The sequence below is a fragment of the Coregonus lavaretus genome (assembly GCF_964263955.1).
Source record: "Coregonus lavaretus genome assembly, chromosome: 40".
NCBI lineage: Eukaryota > Metazoa > Chordata > Actinopteri > Salmoniformes > Salmonidae > Coregonus > Coregonus lavaretus.
In genome coordinates, this window is record NC_140027.1 from 11,751,666 (window position 1) to 11,772,483 (window position 20,818).

At 44.8% G+C, this 20,818-nt stretch overlaps 1 protein-coding gene across 1 annotated transcript; it reads right to left on the bottom strand.

Moving 5' to 3' along the window:
* Window positions 1–6,734: 6,734 nt before the first annotated feature.
* Window positions 6,735–20,477, bottom strand: LOC311113264 (eukaryotic initiation factor 4A-III). The gene is made up of 12 exons (XM_084156472.1): window positions 20,186–20,477; window positions 19,566–19,638; window positions 19,135–19,201; window positions 18,753–18,815; window positions 17,829–17,961; window positions 17,110–17,190; window positions 16,644–16,785; window positions 15,574–15,712; window positions 14,552–14,667; window positions 7,965–8,072; window positions 7,179–7,306; window positions 6,735–6,953 (listed from the first exon to the last, which is right to left on the bottom strand). The coding sequence occupies exons 1-12, from the start codon at window positions 20,337–20,339 to the stop codon at window positions 6,937–6,939; spliced, it is 1,221 nt and encodes a 406-aa protein (XP_084012598.1). The 5' UTR covers window positions 20,340–20,477; the 3' UTR covers window positions 6,735–6,936.
* Between the last annotated feature and the right edge of the window lie 341 nt (window positions 20,478–20,818).

Genomic DNA, 20,818 nt, shown 5'->3' on the forward strand with positions numbered 1-20,818 from the left:
TTCACAACACTTGTGTAATCTTTGTGCAGAAAAATGCCATTGTATCACAACCGTTGTACGCACAGGAGGCTGGTGGGTGGGGCTATAGGAGGATGGGCTCATTATAATGGCTGGAATTGCATAAATGGTCTCCGTATGTTTTGTGTTTTATACCGTTCCGTTAATTCCATTCCAGCCATTACAATGTTCCCATCCTATAGCTCCTCCCACCAGCCTCCACTGGTTGTACGTCAGTTGTACATCTTGGCTGTATGGGGCAAGAATGTTGACCCAGGGATGGGTAAAATTAGGGAAATTAATTGTCTTTAATTGTGGCTTCCTGATGTAACGTATAGTGAGGAAGTTGATAATCGGCTCTGGCGCCACAATGAGAGGGTGCAGGCCAGTCTGCGACTAGTGCAGTCAGCTCGGCTATCCCCATTGAGACCGTGTCTGTGCCTCGATCTAGGTTGGGCAAAAGGATTATCAAAAGCCGTGCTATAAATTCTCGGACAACCCAAAAATTCCTAGATGCCCTTACAGACTCCCTCCACCTACCCAAGGATGTCGGAGTACAACAATCGGTTAACCACCTAACTGAGGATCTAAATGTAACCTTGCGTAATACCCTAGACGCAGTCGCACCCCTAAAAACTAAAAACATGTCAAAGAATTTGCTCCCTGGTACGCAGAAAATTCCAGAAAATTGGAACAGAAATGGCGCTCTTCCGACTAGCTTGGAAAGACAGTACCGTGCAATATCGAAGATCCCTCACTGCTGCTCAATCAGCCTATTTTTCTAACCTAATTGAGGAGAACAACGGAACAATCCTAAATTTACTTTTGATACTGTTGCAAAGCTAACTAAAAAGTAGCATTCCCCAAGAGATAATGGCTTTCACTTCAGCAGTGATGAACTTGAACTTCTTTGACGAAAAGATCATGATCATTAGAAAGCGAATTACGGACTCCTCTTTGAATCTGCGTATTTCTCCAAAGCTCAGTTGTCCTGAGTCTGCACAGAACTGCCAGGACCTAGGATCAATGTAGACACCTGGAAAATTTAAAAATAAACTATCGGCCTATATCGAATCTCCCATTCCTCTCAAAACATTTTGAAAAAGCTATTGCGCAGCAACTCACTGCCTTCCTGAAGACAAATAATGTATACAAAACGCTTCAGTCTGGTTTTAGACCCCATCAGAGTACTGAGACTGCACTTGTGAAGGTGGTAAATTACCTTTTTAATGGCGTCAGACCAAGGCTTTGCATCTGTCCTTGTGCTCCAAGACCTTAGTGCTGCTTTTGACACCATCGATCACCACATTCGTTTGGAGCTATTGGAAACCCTAATTGGTATACGGACAAGTTCTTGCCTGGTTTAGATCTTATCTGTCAGAGAGATATCAGTTAGTCTCTGTGGAGGGTTTGTCCTCTGACAAATCAATTGTAAGTTTCAGTGTTCCTCAAGGTTATGTTTTAGGACCACTATTGTTTTCACTATATATTCTACCTCTTGGTGATGTCATTTGGAAACACAATGTCAACTTTCACTGCTATACGGACGACACACAGCTGTACATTTAGATGAAACATGGTGAAGCCCCAAAATTGCCTACCCTGGAAGCCTGTGTTTCAGACATAAGGAAGTGGATGGCGGCAAATGTTTTACTTTTAAACTCGAACAAAACAGAGATGATAGTTCTAGGTCCCAAAAAACAAAGAGATCTGCTGTTGGATCTGACAATTAATCTTGATGGTTGTACAGTTGTCTCAAATACAACTGTGAAGGACCTCTGCGTTACTATGGACCCTGATTTCTATTTTGACTAACATTTCAAGGGCAGCTTTTTTCCATCTTTGTAAAATCAGAAACTTTTTGTCAAAAAATGATGCAGAAAAGCTAATCCATGCTTTTGTCACTTCTAGATTAGACAACTGCAATGCTCTACTCTCCAGCTACCCGGATAGAGCACTAAATAAACTTCAGTTAGTGCTAAACACAGCTGCTAGAATATTGACTAGAACCAGAAAATGTGATAAACAGTGCTAGCCTCTCTACACTGGTTTCCTGTTAAGGGCTGATTTCAAGGTTTTACTGCTAATCTACAAAGCATTACATGGACTTGCTCCTACCTATCTCACCGATTTGGTCCTGCCGTTATTACCTAAACGTACGCTACGGTAACAAGATGCAGGCCTCCTTATTGTCCCTAGAATTTCTAAGCAAACAGCTGGAGGCAGGGCTTGCTCCTAGAGAGCTCAATTTTTATGAAATGGTCTGCCTATCCATGTGAGAGACGCAGACTCGGTCTCAACCTTTAAGTCTTTACTGAAGACTCATCTCTTCTGTAGGTCCTATGATTGAGTGTAGTCTGCCCCAGGGGTGCGAAGGTGAACGGCAAGGCACTGGGGCGACAAACCGCCCTTGCTGTCTCTGCCTGGCCGGCTCCCCTCTCTCCACTGGTATTCTCTGCCTCTGACCCTATTACGGGGGCTGAGTCACTGGCTTACTAGTGCTCTTCCATGCCGTCCCTAGGAGGGGTGCATCACTTGAGTGGGTTGAGTCACTGACGTGATCTTCCTGTCCAGTTTTGAATCCCCTCGGGCTTGTGCGGTGGAGGTGATCTTCATGGGCTATACTCAGCCTTGTATCAAGGTAGTAAGTTGGTGGTCTGTTGATATCCCTCTAGTGGTGTGGGGGCTGTGCTTTGGCAAAGTGGGTGGGGTTATATCCTGCCTGGTTGTCCCTGTCCGGGGGTATCGTCGGATGGGACCACCCAGTGTCCCCCGACCCCCCCTGTCTCAGCCTCCAGGATCTATGTTGTAATAGTCTATGTTCCAGGGGGCTAGGGTCAGTCTGTTATATCTGGTGTAATTCTCCTGTGTTATCTGGTGTCCTGTGTGAATTTAGGTATGCTCCCTCTAATTCTCTCTCTCTCCCTCCCCTCCCGGAGGACCTGAGCCATAGGACCATGCCTCAGGACTACCTGGCCTGATGACTCCTGGCTGTTCTGCCTGCGGCTATGGAACCAATGCTACCTTGTACCGGACCTGCTGTTTTCGACTCTCTCTCTCTCTACCGCACTTGCTGTCTCGACCTCTGAAAAGTCAACTGACATTTACTCCTGGCACCCCCTACAACCACTGTAATTATTACTTGACCCTGCTGGTCATCTATGAACGTTTGAACATCTTGAAGAACAATCTGGCCTTAATGGCCATTATAATCTCCACCCGGCACAGCCAGAAGAGGACTGGCCACCCGTCAGAGCCTGGTTCCTCTCTAGGTTTCTTCCTAGGCTCCTGCCTTTCTAGGGAGTTTTTCCTATCCACCGTGCTTCTACAGTTGCATTGCTTGCTGTTGGGGGTTTTAGGCTGGGTTTCTGTTTAAGCACGTTGTGACATCTGCTGATGTAAAAAGGGCTTTATAAATTAATTTGATTTGTCCAAAATTCATCTATGATCCATCATAGTCATTTGGAGTATGCTTTTGTGTAATCTCAACTGACACTTCAGTCATGGATATACAGTTGCTGGCAAATATATTGGCACCCCTGAATTTTCTTAAATAATTCCCTATTTCTTCTCAAATAAGTTCAAAAAAAAAAAAAAGACTTTTCTCCACACCTTGTTATTGGATTTTCAACATTGCAGAACCAATTTGATCTTTGTAAACTTAAGTTTAGAATTTTAATTGAGAAAATAAAGACAAATAGCTTAATTATTGGCACCCTGACACTCGTAGTTGGTTGCACTGCCTTTGGCCAAGATAACTGCCAACTAATGTTTATTGTAGCCATCAATGACCTGCGCCTTTCTACTGGCAATTTGGCCCACTCTTCAGCAGCAAACTGCTCTAATTCAAACCGCTCTAATTCTTCAATGTTTGAGGGGTGCCCTCCACCAACTGCTGTTTTCAGCTGAGGCCCATTGTCGTGCCATTCATCCACCACCATCACCTCATGTTTCAGCATGATAATGCACAGCCCCATGTCGCAAGGATCTGTATACAATTCCTGGAAGCTGAAAATGTCCCAGTTCTTCCATGGCCTGCATACAGGAAAATGGTCCAATTAACGCACTAATCAAAAGAACATCCCTGGTCCTCCCTACTGCCTCTGATCTGCCTGACTCACTAAACACAAAAGCTTAGTTTGTAAATGATGTCTGCATGTTGTAATGCGCCCCTGGCTTAATATAAGCCATTTGAAATGATTTATACTTGTATTTTTGATACTTACAGTGCATTCGGAAAGTATTCAGACCCCTTGACTTTTTCCCCCACATTTTGTTATGTTACAGCCTTATTCTAAAATTAATTTAAAAAAAAAAAATCCTCATCAATCTACACACAATACCCCATAATGGTTTACATAAGAATTCTGACTCTTTGCTGTGAGACTCGAAATTGAGCTCAGGTGCATCCTGTTTCCATTGATCATCCTTGAGACGTTTCTACAACTTGATTGGAGTCCACCTGTGGTAAATTAAATTGATTGGACGTGATTTGGAAAGGCACACACCAGTCTATATAAGGTCCCACAGTTGACAGTGCATGTCAGAGCAGAAAACCAGGCCATGAGGTCGAAGGAATTGTCCGTAGAGCTCAGAGACAGGATTGTGTCGAGGCACAGATTTGGGGAAGGGTAGCAAAAAATGTCTGCAGCATTGAAGGTCCCCAAGAACACAGTGGCCTCCATCATTCTTAAATGGAAGAAGTTTGGAACCACCAAGAGTCTTCCTAGAGCTGGCCCACCCGGCCAAACTGAGCAATCGGGGGAGAAGGGCCTTGGTCAGGGAGATGACCAAGAACCCGATGGTCACTCTGACAGAGCTCCAGAGTTTCTCTGTGGAGATGGGAGAACCTTCCAGAAGGACAACCATCTCTGCAGCAATCCACCATTCAGGCCTTTACGGTAGAGCGGCCAGACGGAAGCCCATCCTCAGTAAAAGGCACATGACAGCCCGCTTGGAGTTTGCCAAAAGGCACCTAAAGGACTCAGACCATGAGAAACACAATTCTCTGGTCTGATGAAACCAAGATTGAACTCTTTGGCCTGAATGCCAAGCATCACGTCTGGAGGAAACATGGCACCATCTCTACGGTGAAGCATGGTGGTGGCAGCATCATGCTGTGGGGATGTTTTTCAGTGGCATGGACTGGGAGACTAGTCAGGATCAAGGGAAAGATGAACGGAGCAAAGTACAGAGAGATCCTTGATGAAAACCTGCTCCAGAGTGCTCAGGACCTCAGACTGGGGCGAAGGTTCCCCTTCCAACAGGACAACAACCCTAAGCACACAGCCAAGACAAGGCAGGAGTGGCTTTCTTGACAAGTCTATGAATGTCCTTGAGTGGCCCAGCTAGAGCTCGGACTTGAACCCGATCGAACATCTCTGGAGAGACCAGAAAATAGCTGTGCAGTGACGCTCCCCATCCAACCTGATACAGCTTGAGAGGATCTGCAGAGAAGAATTGGAGAAAATCCCCAAATACAGGTGTGCCAAGCTTGTAGCGTCATACCCAAGAAGACTCGAGGCTGTAATCACTGCCAAAGGTGCTTCAACAAAGTACTGAGTAAAGGGTCTGAATACTTATGTAAATGTGATATTCCAGTAAATGTTTTATAAATGTGCAAAAATGTCTAAAAACCTATTTTTGCTTTGTCATAATGGGCTATTGTGTGTAGATTGATGATGGAAACAAATAAGTTAATCAATTTTAGAATAAGGCTGTAACGTAACAAAATGTGGAAAAAGTCAAGGGGTCTGAATACTTTCCGAATGCACTGTAAGTATATTTTTGCTATTACACTTACTTTTTATACTTAAGTATATTTAAAACCAAATACTTTGACTTTTACTCAAGTAGTATTTTACTGGGTGACTTTTATTTGAGTCATTTTCTATTAAGGTATCTTTACCTTTACTCAAGTATGAAAATGTGATACTTTTCCCACCTAAACTCAGGTGTTGGTCTTCCATCCTTAAACAGTTTCAGATACAATACATTAGCCATCTTGATCAGCATACTTTAGTAAGCAGTAAAACGAACGCAACTGCCAAAAGGCGGCAGACGACGTGCGACGTCCATCGGCAGGAGCGAGCTCGAGCTATCAATAGAGCATTATAACTAGTTTCCCACATTGCATTTTGGCCCAAAACCTAACTTTTGGTGAATTTTCCACCTGCGCAAGTATTCATCATCATGGTCATCCATTTCACCATTATCAAACAACGGATCTGGTAAATAAACGCTTGAGCCGACATTTGCAAGGATCCACGAATGGAATCACTGCAAACGCCTGGGAAATGTCCTTTAAATGACGCCTTTGTCGGCTGTCCAATGCACTGCTCTGTAACGCACATTAGATTGGATCCTGGCATATGACTGACAGTTGCACCTGGAGGACTATGGAAGTCTAACAGAAGAAGTAATTGTAAAGTAATAACTAACTTATATATAGGTCTCAGGATCTTAGTTCATCCGTCGTACCCCATCTAAAGACAGAATGTAATTGTAAACAAATACTATAGCCTCATAACATGGTTAAAACTGTACTTTTGATCTCATGGATGGATGGTCAGTCCTTGGATCCATAGCTCTTTCTATGAATTTGAGTGGTTACATTTCTCCAGCCCTATCCCTCAGCTGTTTACCAAAACATAATGGTTGGGGTGCCCATTTAGTTGTTTTTCAAATCCCGGATTGCCCCTTTAAAAACAGGAAAAATAAATCAATTGGCATTCAAATGGGAAACAAAATGTTCTTTATTTACAAAACAACTGATGGTTGCAGTAGGCATTTCCCTAAGAATACAATAGTCACCACAAATTTGAAGGGTGTTCCAAAGCTACTATTAAAAACAAAGCAAATGAGACAAGAATTCCAACAGTAAATAAAACGGGTCCAAAATGTAATCAAAGCGGTCTCTCCACTTCCGTCACCAGCGCCTCAGATCAGGTCAGCCACTGAGGAGAAAAAATGTCATGTTAAAGACAGCCATCTAATGTCAATGCCCATTTTGTAAAATAACCCCAGGTATATGACCCTAAATCTGTAAACCCAGTATATGGTTGAAACAAAACTGAAGAAACACTTACATTTAGTTGCTTGAACAACCAAAACAGCAATACTAAACATATCAACATTGTCTATTAAATATTCAGGCAGAAGATGAACAAATGCTAATTTACCGTTCATTGGCATTTCATCGATCTGTGTGGAGTAGTACTGCTCAATGTCACGGAGAATACGGATGTCGTCATTCTTCACAAAGTTGATGGCCACACCCTTGCGGCCGTAACGACCCGATCGGCCAATCCTATGAAGAGAGGAGAGGGTGAGGGACAGAAAACACCAGGAAAATGTTTGCCCTGACAAGACGATTTATGATTGATGCTATGCGGGCCAGAGGCTCCTGGAAAGAGATCAGGGAGGTAATGGGGATAGATGCGGGAAAGCGGCCAATGGAATGCAGACCATGGGGAATAGATGGACGCTGGATTGGCACAAATTCAACAAATCTGAAGTGGATGTGAAATCTGTCATAATTGATGTACTGTAACAGGCCCACAATGTGATTACTCAAATCCGTCATGATTTATGTACTGTAACAGGCCCACAATGTGATTACTAAAATCCGATTTGGATATATTTGGCTGTTTTCGCTGCATAACATTTAGAAGTTGTCCCTTTCCGAGTTTGGAAAAAGTGACTGCTAAATGCTAACTCCCATTCGTATAAGCTGGTAGCATAGCTAGCATACAGAAATGGGTGGTAGTAGTCAAGTCGTTTTTAACTGTAATTCAGTTGATGACATGACCATGTACTGGGGTTGACATTCATACAAGCATTATACTCTTGATTTTTACCTTATCATATAAAATACATATAAAACAGCCATTGTCCAAATAGCCACATTGCATCCAAAATATCGCTCCGTTTCTATAGTTGTGCTCTGAGCTGGCAGCCAGACGTACCTATGGATGTACAGCTCTCTGTTGTTGGGCAGGTCGTAGTTGATGATGAGGGACACCTGGGGCACGTCCAGACCTCTCGCCCACACATCAGTGGAGATGAGCACTCGGCTACAGGGGGAGAGGAGCGATCACACGTTAGGCCAAACCAAGGTCATAAATCACTTGGAACCAACCGGGCTGAGACGGTCTCAAACAGGGAGGGACTATCTGAACTTGGGTAATAAGAAACCCTTGTTTTCCTTTTCAAAACGTTTTGCTACGGTATGCACTAATTAAGTCCACCCCTGGGAGATTTAAAAGAACAATGCTTAGACATGTTACCAGGGAGTGAACAGAGCAACGGTACAAGACGTACCGGACCCCTGCCACTCTCTGGGCTTTACTGTGGCACTGGAATGGAACCCACAGCTCACACTGAGGACTGAGCCAGGTTACGAACAGTGCAATGAAGAATGTCAATTTAAGTCTTTTTTTTGTCCACTAGTACGCTTTATCTGGGTGTGAGAAACTGTCCGGCATTGTATAGGAAAGACAACATTCTTTATCAGGTGGACCAGAAAGAATCCACGCGATACCTGTCTATTCCCACCAATAGACAGGTGTTTTGAACTACAGTGTTTGACTCACGTGACTTCCGTCTCGCTTCCGCATTGTCTCCGTGCTGCTGTGCTGTTTGTTGCTACTTGGCTACCTGCCAAACTATTCACGTTTTACTTTTAATAAACGTTTAATCAATCTCTGTGTTCAACAAATTTACCAACTTTTTAGTTTTGTCCTCACTCATCTTTTTTCGTTAAACTTTTTCACCCCGGACGTTTATCCCGAGACAGAAGAGTCATTTTCCTGTGCGTTTTAGCTGCCAACTTTACGTTATTTTCCTTTTTTCCATCGCAACTTTTTTCCCTTATTCAACTTTTTCACTCCGGACGCTTTATCTGGACATGGTTCATCAACATCTTCAACAGCCGAAGCTAAGTAGTAACATTAACATGATGTCTTCTAATTGCAGTCGCTGTACTCATAATATACAGGAGAACGATCGCCTTACGGCGAGAATAGCTGTGCTACAAGCCCAGCTTCAGACGCAATCGTTAGGCAAGGGTAATCTCAGTGTAGGAAAGGAAGAAACAGCGTCTGTGCCACCAGTAAGTACAGACAGTAACGTTAGTATAAATCCCCCCGCACAGTCCCCGCAGCCGGACAACTTTATCATGGCTTCTGGAGGGAAATACTGTTGGAATGCTCAACCGGTGTCGCTCATTCAGCCGACAGAAACCTTCAACCGGTTTTCCCCATTATGTAGCGAGTCGGAGTCTGAGTCTGAGTCTTCTCTAGTCTCTACTCCTCCCGTTACGGGGTCTGAGACGCCGAAGGCTCCCACCATTAGCTCTGACAAATTGAAAACCCTAGTCATTGGCGACTCCATTACCCGCAGTATTAGACTTAAAACGAATCACCCAGCGATCATACACTGTTTACCAGGGGGCAGGGCTACCGACGTTAAGGCTAATCTAAAGATGGTGCTGGCTAAAGCTAAAACTGGCGAGTGTAGAGAGTATAGAGATATTGTTATCCACGTCGGCACCAACGATGTTAGGATGAAACAGTCAGAGGTCACCAAGTGCAACATAGCTTCAGCGTGTAAATCAGCTAGAAAGATGTGTCGGCATCGAGTAATTGTCTCTGGCCCCCTCCCAGTTAGGGGAAGTGACGAGCTCTACAGCAGAGTCTCAGCACTTAATCGCTGGTTGAAAACTGTTTTCTGCCCCTCCCAAAAGATAACATTTGTGGATAATTGGCCCTCTTTCTGGGACTCACCCACAAACAGGACCAAGCCTGACCTGCTGAGGAGTGACGGACTCCATCCTAGCTGGAGGGGTGCTCTCCTCTTATCTACCAACATAGATAGGGCTCTAACTCCTCTAGCCCCACAGTGAAATAGGGTGCAGGCCAGGCAGCAGGCTGTTAGCCAACCTGCCAGCTTAGTGGAGTCTGCCAATAGCACAGTCAGTGTAGTCAGCTCAGCCATACCCATTGAGACTGTGTCTGTGCCTCGACCTAGGTTGGGCAAAACTAAACATGGCGGTGTTCACCCTAGCAATCTTATTAGGATAAAGACCTCCTCCATTCCTGCCATTATTGAAAGAGATCGTGATACCTCACATCTCAAAATAGGGTTACTTAATGTTAGATCCCTCACTTCAAAGGCAGTCATAGTCAATGAACTAATCACTGATCATAATCTTGATGTGATTGGCCTGACTGAAACATGGCTTAAGCCTGATGAATTTGCTGTGTTAAATGAGGCCTCACCTCCTGGTTACACTAGTGACCATATTCCCTGTGCATCCCGCAAAGGCGGAGGTGTTGCTAACATTTACGATAGCAAATTTCAATTTACAAAAAAAAAAATGGCGTTTTCATCTTTTGAGCTTCTAGTCATGAAATCTATGCAGCCTACTCAATCACTTTTTATAGCTACTGTTTACAGGCCTCCTGGGCCATATACAGCGTTCCTCTCTGAGTTTCCTGAATTCCTATCAGACCTTGTAGTCATAGCAGATCATATTCTAATTTTTGGTGATTTTAATATTCACATGGAGAAGTCCACAGACCCACTCCAAAAGTCTTTCGGAGCCATTATCGACTCAGTGGGTTTTGTCCAACATGTCTCTGGACCTACTCACTGCCACAGTCATACTCTGGACCTAGTTTTGTCCCATGGAATAAATGTTGTAGATCTTAATGTTTTTCCACAAAATCCTGGACTATCGGACCACCATTTTATTACGTTTGCAATCGCAACAAATAATCTGCTCAGACCCCAACCAAGGAGCATCAAAAGTCGTGCTATAAATTCTCAAACAACACAAAAATTCATTGATGCCCTTCCAGACTCCTTCTGCCTACCCAAGGACGTCAGAGGACAAAAATCAGTTAACCACTTAACTGAGGAACTCAATTTAACCTTGCGCAATACCCTAGATGCAGTTGCACCCCTAAAAACGAAAAACATTTGTCATAAGAAACTAGCTCCCTGGTATACAGAAAATACCCGAGCTTTGAAGCAAGCTTCCAGGAAATTGGAACGGAAATGGCGCCACACCAAACTGGAAGTCTTCCGACTAGCTTGGAAAGACAGTACCGTGCAGTACCGAAGAGCCCTCACTGCTGCTCGATCATCCTACTTTTCCAACTTAATCGAGGAAAATAAGAACAATCCAAAATTTCTTTTTGATACCGTTGCAAAGCTAACTAAAAAGCAGCATTCCCCAAGAGAGGATGGCTTTCACTTCAGCAGTGATAAATTCATGAACTTCTTTGAGGAAAAGATCATGACCATTAGAAAGCAAATTACGGACTCCTCTTTGAATCTGCGTATTCCTCCAGGGCTTAGCTGTCCTGGATCTGCACAGCTCTGCGAGGGCCTGGGATCGGGAGAGACACTTAAGTGTTTTAGTACTATATCTCTTGACACAATGATGAAAATAATCATGGCCTCTAAACCTTCAAGCTGCATACTGGATCCTATTCCTACTAAACTGCTGAAGGAGCTGCTTCCTGTGCTTGGCCCTCCTATGTTGAACATAATAAACAGCTCTCTATCCACCGGATGTGTACCAAACTCACTAAAAGTGGCAGTGATAAAGCCTCTCTTGAAAAAGCCAAACCTTGACCCGGAAAATATAAAAAACTAATCGGCCTATATCGAATCTTCCATTCCTCTCAAAAATTTTAGAAAAAGCTGTTGCGCAGCAACTCACTGCCTTTCTGAAGACAAACAATGTATACGAAATGCTTCAGTCTGGTTTTAGACCCCATCATAGCACTGAGACTGCACTTGTGAAGGTGGTAAATGACCTTTTAATGGCGTCAGACCGAGGCTCTGCATCTGTCCTCGTGCTACTAGACCTTAGTGCTGCCTTTGACACCATCGATCACCACATTCTTTTGGAGAGACTGGAAACCCAAATTGGTCTACACGGACAAGTTCTGGCCTGGTTTAGATCCTACCTGTCGGAAAGATATCAGTTTGTCTCTGTGAATGGTCTGTCCTCCGACAAATCAACTGTACATTTCGGTGTTCCTCAAGGTTCCGTTTTAGGACCACTATTGTTTTCACTATATATTTTACCTCTTGGGGATGTTATTCGAAAACATAATGTTAACTTTCACTGCTATGCGGATGACACACAGCTGTACATTTCAATGAAACATGGTGAAGCCCCAAAATTGCCCTCGCTAGAAGCCTGTGTTTCAGACATAAGGAAGTGGATGGCTGAAAACTTTTTACTTTTAAACTCGGACAAAACAGAGATGCTTGTTCTAGGTCCCAAGAAACAAAGAGATCTTCTGTTAAATCTGACAATTCATCTTGATGGTTGTAAAGTCGTCTCAAATAAAACTGTGAAGGACCTCGGCGTTACTCTTGACCCTGATCTCTCTTTTGACGAACATATCAAGACTGTTTCAAGGACAGCTTTTTTCCATCTACGTAACATTGCAAAAATCAGAAATTTTCTGTCCAAAAATGATGCAGAAAAATTAATCCATGCATTTGTTACTTCTAGGTTAGACTACTGCAATGCTCTATTTTCCGGCTACCCGGATAAAGCACTAAATAAACTTCAGTTAGTGCTAAATACGGCTGCTAGAATCCTGACTAGAACCAAGAAATTTGATCATATTACTCCAGTGCTAGCTTCCCTACACTGGCTTCCTGTTAAGGCAAGGGCTGATTTCAAGGTTTTACTGTTAACCTATAAAGCGTTACATGGGCTTGCTCCTACCTATCTTTCCGAGTTGGTCCTGCCGTACATACCAATACGTACGCTACGGTCACAAGACGCAGGCCTCCTAATTGTCCCTAGAATTTCTAAGCAAACAGCGGGAGGCAGGGCTTTCTCCTATAGATCTCCATTTTTATGGAACAGTCTGCCTACCCATGTGAGAGACGCAGACTCGGTCTCAACCTTTAAGTCTTTACTGAAGACTTATCTCTTCAGTAGGTCATATGATTGAGTGTAGTCTGGCCCAGGAGTGTGAAGGTGAACGGAAAGGCTGGAGCAACGAACAGCCCTTGCTGTCTCTGCCGGGCCGGTTCCCCTCTCCACTGGGGTTCTCTGCCTCTAACCCTGTTGCAGGGGCTGAGTCACTGGCTTGCTGGTGCTCTTTCATGCCGTCCCTGGGAGGGGTGCGTCACTTGAGTGGGTTGAGTTACTGACGTGATCTTCCTGTCTGGGTTGGCGCCCCCCCCTTGGTTTGTGCTGTGGTGGAGACCTCTGTGGGCTATACTCGGCCTTGTCTCAGGATTGTAAGTTGGTGGTTGGGGATATCCCTCTAGTGGTGCGGGGGCTGTGCTTTGGCGGAGTGGGTGGGGTTATATCCTTCCTGTTTGGCCCTGTCCGGGGGTTTCTTCGGATGGGGCCACAGTGTCTCCGGACCGCTCCTGTCTCAGCCTCCAGTATTTATGCTGCAGTAGTTTATGTGTCGGGGGGCTGGGGTTAGTTGGTTATACCTGGAGTACTTCTCCTGTCTTATCCAGTGTCCTGTGTGAATTTAAGTATGCTCTCTCTAATTCTCTCGTTCTCTCTTTCTCTCTGAGAACCTGAGCCCTAGGACCATACGTCAGGACTACCGGGCATGATGACACCTTGCTGTCCCCAGTCCGCCTGGCCTTGCTGCTATTCCAGTTTCAACTGTTCTGCCTGCGGCTACGAAACCCCTACCTGTCCCAGACCTGCTGTTTTCAACTCTTAATGATCGGCTATGAAAAGCCAACTGAGAGACCTGAGCCCTAGGACCATACGTCAGGACTACCGGCCGTGGTGACTCCTTGCTGTCCCCAGTCCGCCTGGCCTTGCTGCTATTCCAGTTTCAACTGTTCTGCCTGCGGTTATGGAACCCCTACCTGTCCCAGACCTGCTGTTTTCAACTCTTAATGATCGGCTATGAAAAGCCAACTGAGATTTATTCCTGATTATTATTTGACCATGCTTGTCACTTATGAACATTTTTGAACATCTTGGCATGGTTCTGTTATAATCTCCACCCGGCACAGCCAGAAGAGGACTGGCCACCCCTCATAGCCTGGTTCCTCTCTAGGTTTCTTCCTAGGTTTTCGCCTTTCTAGGGAGTTTTTCCTAGCCACCGTGCTTCTACACCTGCATTACTAGCTGTTTGGGGTTTTAGGCTGGGTTTCTGTACAGCACTTCGAGATATTAGCTGATGTAAGAAGGGCTATATAAAATAAAATTGATTGATTGACAGTCATGTAATAGGTTCAAAATGTTCCCCCTGCTAAGAGACTCAACCAACTGTTCTAAACCATCTAAGCGAACGTCTCGTCATCACAAGACGGACACGACTCAGATATACATCTAGATTACACAACTACATGTGCAAATTATTGGCGATTGCATCCTGCGAGATTTTTTTCAAAATAAAAGTTTGTTAAAAACAGAAAAAGGGTAAAACCAGCTTCAACTTTCTCATAGAAATATGACAAAGTAACTGACACGAGAGCACATTCATTATTGATCAATATTGACCCAGTGGTCATACACCCAAAATGTAATCATCATTACCTGGCGCCGGACCGAAACTCTTTCATGATAGACTCCCTCTCCTTTTGGGGCATGTCTCCGTGCATGGAGGACACAGTGAAGTTGGCCTCCCTCATCTTCTCAGTCAGCCAGTCAACCTATCGTAAGCAGAGTGAGGACAGATAGAGGCTCAGGCCAAACAGGATCCCTGAAATGCACAATATAGGGAACAGGGTGGCATTTGGGATGCATCCTATGACAGGGGGGGGGGTCATGTTACCAGGGAGTGAACAGAGAAACGGTACAAGACGTACCGGACCCCTGCCACTCTCTGGGCTTTACTGTGGCACTGGAATGGAACCCACAGCTCACACTGAGGACTGAGCCAGGTTACGAACAGTGCAAACAATGATTTTCTTGACATTCATCGGTGTGATCGGCAGGATCAATGAGAGGTTGAGGAAACACTGGCATTCTTCATTTGACAAACTAACAACGTCAAAGCATGTTGGCCCCGGGGAGAAGGAAGAGACGACAAAATACCTGGGACCTCTTCTTTTCGTTTTAATTTCTTAAAAATCCAGTTTTTTACAATGATGGGCATTTGAAAATGTATTTCGCTCTGATATACAACTGAAAACGAAACGTAACATATCTTCACTGCACTTGACACATTCCACAAACAAACATATTTTTGGACATTTTGACAGTGCTTATAAATGTAACCTGCTAAATAGTTGCATTAAAAAAATTATTACAGATCGAATACAAACCTTCAATGGAGTACTCCTGCCATCACTATTCTTTACCAGTACATATAAGCTAAGGGAGACAGTACTCACTAGGGGGAAAAACATACAATAACTATCAACAGCTGCCACACTACCCAAGTAGCTCCAGGGTGAACTTTCTCCTAGGCACAGATCTAGGATCAGCTTCCCCTCCCCTAATCCTAACCTTATCTATTATTGGGGGAAATGCAAAACTGACCCAAGACCAGTGTTTAGGTGCAACTTCACAATACATGTGTAATACATGTCACTTTGTTTTAGTTGTGTACAGACCTTCCGCTTGGTGTTGCAGAAGATGACAGCCTGCGTGATGGTGAGGGTGTCGTACAGGTCGCACAGGGTGTCAAACTTCCACTCCTCCCTCTCTACGGCCACGAAGAACTGCTTGATGCCCTCCAGAGTCAACTCATCACTGGGAGAGGGAAAGGAAGAGAGGGGTTAACTCAGTATTGGACCTCTTCTGCTGCTAAAGAAAATTAACACATCTAAATACTTTTTTCCCAGTGAGTGCAGGTCTTCCTATTCCAGTAAACTCTGTTCTTCCCATATAATATTTTCTAGGCAGGGTGCAAAGGCCCCAAAAAGCACAACCATGCTTTCAACAAAAATACATCGCAATTGAAGCAGAGCCGCATGTAGCTTGCCATGACAGGGGGGTTTGGTTCATGTTACCAGGGAGTGAACAGAGCAACGGTACAAGACGTACCGGACCCCTGCCACTCTCTGGGCTTTACTGTGGCACTGGAATGGAACCCACAGCTCACACTGAGGACTGAGCCAGGTTACGAACAGTGCCAAAAGGAACATTTCCTTGACTCGCCTATATAATAGTCCGAAATACTGGTATAGATAAGATGGAATATTTCGCTCTGCTCTCTGAAAGTTGCCACAGGAACGGTGGGGGGGAGGCTTTTCGATTCTCTGATGACTATATGAGGTTTATATTCAGACTAAGTACACGTATTCAGACTAAGCCAGTCCCAAATCACTCCCAATCCCTCGCCCTTGGCCCTAACCCCTGGATGATTGCAGATGTGTAGGGTCTGGATACGTATAAGCAGTTCAGTGGTGGAGCATCCACCATATTGCTTCCACCTTACAGACCTGCAGGGCCATGGGGTATTTAGGACCGGCTGATTTACTTCCCTCCTTTTCACCCCTTACATACATTACACAATGCTGCCCCCTAGAGGTCACAACTTCAACGAGTCTAACTCCTGGAACCAGGTAGCCTGGTTGAACCAGCCTGGTCATCATTCTCAACACAGCGATCAGGCTGGTTCCACTAGGCTAGAAACCAAGGTGGTACTTCCTAATATACAGCCGCGTAACTCTTGACTCACCGTTTGACCAGGATGCGGATGGGGTCGGTCATGAACTTGTTGGTCATCTCCAGGATCTCGTGGGGCAGCGTGGCGCTGATCAGACAGACCTGGGTGGCGGGGGGCAGGTACCGGTACACGTCATAGATCTGCTCTTTGAAACCTGCCGGACGGGTGAGGGAAAGATATTCCGTTTCCGCTTCATATTACACTACACTTCCTGGGAAAAGTTGTGCAGACCGTCAAAATGACTTTCCTGTGCAAAAGTGTCTGAGACCAAGCGTCCCTGCCTGCCGTGGGATGCAGACAGACAGGGATAGTAGGAAACTAGTTGATGTGTGCAGGGGGAACGACAACACAGCACTGAACAAGCTGCACTGTAACTTATCCTGCTTTACCATGAGACCTCTTGTTCTTGGGCATCAGGAGAGACTGGAAGACGTCTTTCGTTTCATCTATGTAATGCACAATAGCGTGTCTGGCTTACCCTTGTTGAGCATTTCGTCTGCTTCGTCCAGCACCAGCATCTTGATGGCGCGCGTCCTCAAACTCCTCCTGCGGATCATATCTAAAGAACAGAAAGACAGCAGGGCCTGCATCAGTTAGCCCGCTGTGTGAAAATGGAGGGAACTCTTCTCAATTCATGCTCCGACTGAAGACACGACCCGTGCGGTGACTACAGTGAGCCTAATTCAAGATTTTCTACTCACGCAAATGTTCTAGTTACCGTTCTTTGAAATGTTCTGTCTCAGGTAAATCATGTGAAAAATTAGGAGATTGGGAGACTGGAGTGGGACCTTAAGTCATTGATTTACTGTCATTTTTCCCCTGTCGGTGTTACAGGGGGGTCATGTTACCAGGGAGTGAACAGAGCAACGGTACAAGACGTACCGGACCCCTGCCACTCTCTGGGCTTTACTGTGGCACTGGAATGGAACCCACAGCTCACACTGAGGACTGAGCCAGGTTACAAACAGTGCAACGAAGAATGATTTTCTTGACTTTACTGTTGTCCTGAGTATGCAGAGTAGCCCTCATTACATAAGTTACAAACTGTTTCAATGAAGGCAGATACAGACTGAACCCACGAAGTGAAACAGAATTCTGAGAGATATTAAAATGTCTAGTCTGCTTAGCTGGGCAGACAGACGCTCATACCTGTGGACGGGAGATCGATACTAGAAGGTTAGGGTCCAGGGAACTCACCAAACACTCTCCCAGGGGTCCCTGCTACCACGTGCTGGCCATAGTCCAGTTTGCGGATGTCCTCACCCACGTTTGTCCCTCCGATGCAGGAATGACACTGGACGTTCATGTAGTCACCTAGGGCCAGGAGCACCTGGAGGAGGGAAGGGATGTTAACGTCTGAGTAATAGGAGATAATGGCTGCGTCCCAATTCTCTACTCTTCTAACGGAGTGTGCACTTGCACACTCCCCCATGGATTTAACAATGGTGGAAACTCCCTCCAGCCAATGCGTCACCAATCCAATCCTTCGCCAGTGTTCTGATCTGGGCCGTGTTCAGTCGGCATAGAACAGGAGAAAACGTTTTGAAACCGAGGGAAACATCTATCTGAACTACTATCTGAACATATCAAATAAACACTTGTTCCCATTTTCCATTGCACAGCGCTTTGAAGTATTTGCTACAGTGTTTCCAAATGAACATGACCCTGAACCTGTCCAATAGAAACACTTTGTTTCAATACATTTTGTTACTGTGTGCCCTACTGACCAAGACCTTTATCTTTTACATTTTTAGTCATTTAGCAGACGCTCTTATCCAGAGCGACTTACAGTTAGTGAATACATCTTTTTTTTTTTTATACTGGCCCCCCGTGGGAAACGAACCCACAACCCTGGGGTTGCAAACGCCATGCTCTATCAACTGAGCTACATCCCGGCCATTCCCTCCCCTACCCTGGACGACGCTGGGCCAATTGTGCGCCACCCATGAGTCTCCCGGTCGCGGCCGGCTGCGACAGAGCCTGGATTCGAACCAGGATCTCTAGTGGCACAGTTAGCACTGCGATGCAGTGCCTTAGACCACTGCGCCACTCAGGAGTACACGTCTTCCATTGCAGTTTTCCCCCAGTCCATCAGAATACACTTGATATTCAGTCACATACCTTCTGTATCTGTCCAGCCAACTCTCTGGTGGGAGCCAGGATCAGTGCTTGGGTTTCACGCACCTGTGACAAAACCCTAAAAAATCACATTTTGCTCACGCTGTCCAAACTCCACATATTCCGAGTGAGAAAATGTCACAACACCAAATGTTGATGGATGATCTAAAACTGATATGTAATGATAACGGCACATCAGTACCTACAACAGGGCTCGTATTCATGTAGTCTCTCAAAGTAAGAGTGCTGATCTAGGACCTCGTCCTACATGTTCATATACAATTATTCATTATGATCTCAAAGGAAAAACTGATACAAGATCAGCACTCCTAGACGCTGGATACGGGCCCTAGTCTGCACATATCAACAACACCAACTCAAATACCTGAATGTCAAGACACTGCAGCACTGATACGCAAAACGTGGCAGTCTTTCCTGTTCCTGACTGAGACCTAATGAAAGAAAGAAGAGTGTTGAAGAACAGAGAAAGATGGTATTCAACGGCCACTATAAACAAACATTTGAACAAGGGCCCTGGGTGTATTTATTAGTCGTATTCCGTTGCAAAACGTTGTCTGCAACGGAAACCGTTTACTCCAAATGTAAAACGTGAGTTTCTATTGGACTAATTCAGGTAAGCCCCCCCGTTTGGTTCCTAGAGAAAACTGTTTCCATTGCAAAACGTTTTGCAACGGAATCCGACTAATGAATACACCCCTGATGAATAGCCAAATCGAACAAGTTCCAAACATTTAACTATCTTTAGTCTGTAGCTCTGGATGTTGTGGTTCTCCAGTGTAAACAGTCACTACTTACTGTGCAATGACATCTCTACCCTTGATGATCTGTTTAATTGCCCTTTGTTGGATTGCGGATGGCTTCTCGAAACCTGAGAATAAGAAATAAAAGATGGTTAATTATGTAGGCCCATGATACTCTTTCAAGTTAAATAGTTCAATAAACATGACATACTATTCATGTAATCCTTTGAGCAACTGGAAAATATAGCTGGTAGTACTGAATCTTTTCCCAGTTGTGCAGACTGTTCGTGTCAAATTTGATTATCACTGGCTAGAACAGATTGCGGCACAAAATGCTCACACACATCAATATTCATCAACAAGTGAGGAAAACGCAACATGTACTAAAACCTAAAGGGGTGGGGCATGCCAGTTAACTAACATTAGCTAGGTAGCGAGTTAGCTAGATTGATTGACAATGAAGCTAGTTAACTAGCTAACGTTAGCTAGGTAGTTGGCTAATGCTAACTAATGAAAAACAAATACAAAATTCTGGCTTTTTTCATTACAATACTCGCAGCATGTGTTCGTTCTGGGTGTGTAACTGAGTCATGAAGCACAGAAAATGTGTCCAAATAACTTACTTGGGTATCTGCCTATATGGGCCCACTGTCCCAAACAAACCCCCGGCCCTACCGTATGCGTAGATCCCACGGAGGAGATCCTCTCGTAGGCCCATCGTGTCGAAGGTAGGAGTAACATCGACCTCCTCGCTGGTCTCAAACTCGATCTTGGTCATGTCTTCCTCCTTCAATAGACGCCTCGTACGTGGTACGGTGGCTACTTCCATGGCTTTTGTGAGAGTTTTCACAAAATACGTATGAAACCGACAACTTCACCAGCTCGAGTTCTGCTGCGGGAAGTAGAAAAAAAGACCGCCGCATGTGTCGCTCTAGTGACGCCGTAAGCAAGAGACAAGAATTTGCATGACGTATTCTGGGTCCTCACCATAGAGATCCGATTAAAGGTGTACCAAAGATTTTTATAACTAAACCAAGATAGACCACTGCTTGTAGTTTCCAATGGAAACAAATGAGTCATAGTGGGCAGAACAAACAAGGAGGTGGGCAGAGCCAAGCACGCGCTAGCGATATCCTATTGGCGCGTTCTAGTATCTGCATATTTCCGTTACGGAAACTCAATTCGCTTTTGCACTCCTTCCAAACAGCGCGATTTTTAAAAACGTTTGAAAAGGGTCAAGTCTACTAAACTTAGTCCATTCTGTTCATAACATATTCTAGTTTTGGGAACAGAAAACTGTATTGAGAT

Coding starts and splice junctions, on each gene's coding strand:
- LOC311113264 (XM_084156472.1), bottom strand. CDS start 20,339: ATGGAAGTAGCCACCGTACCACGTACGAGGCGTCTATTGAAGGAGGAA. Junction 15,713..16,643: donor ATCCGCATCCTGGTCAAACG/GTGAGTCAAGAG, acceptor TCCCTCTCCCAG/TGATGAGTTGACTCTGGAGG. Junction 14,668..15,573: donor TCTGCAACACCAAGCGGAAG/GTCTGTACACAA, acceptor TGCTTACGATAG/GTTGACTGGCTGACTGAGAA.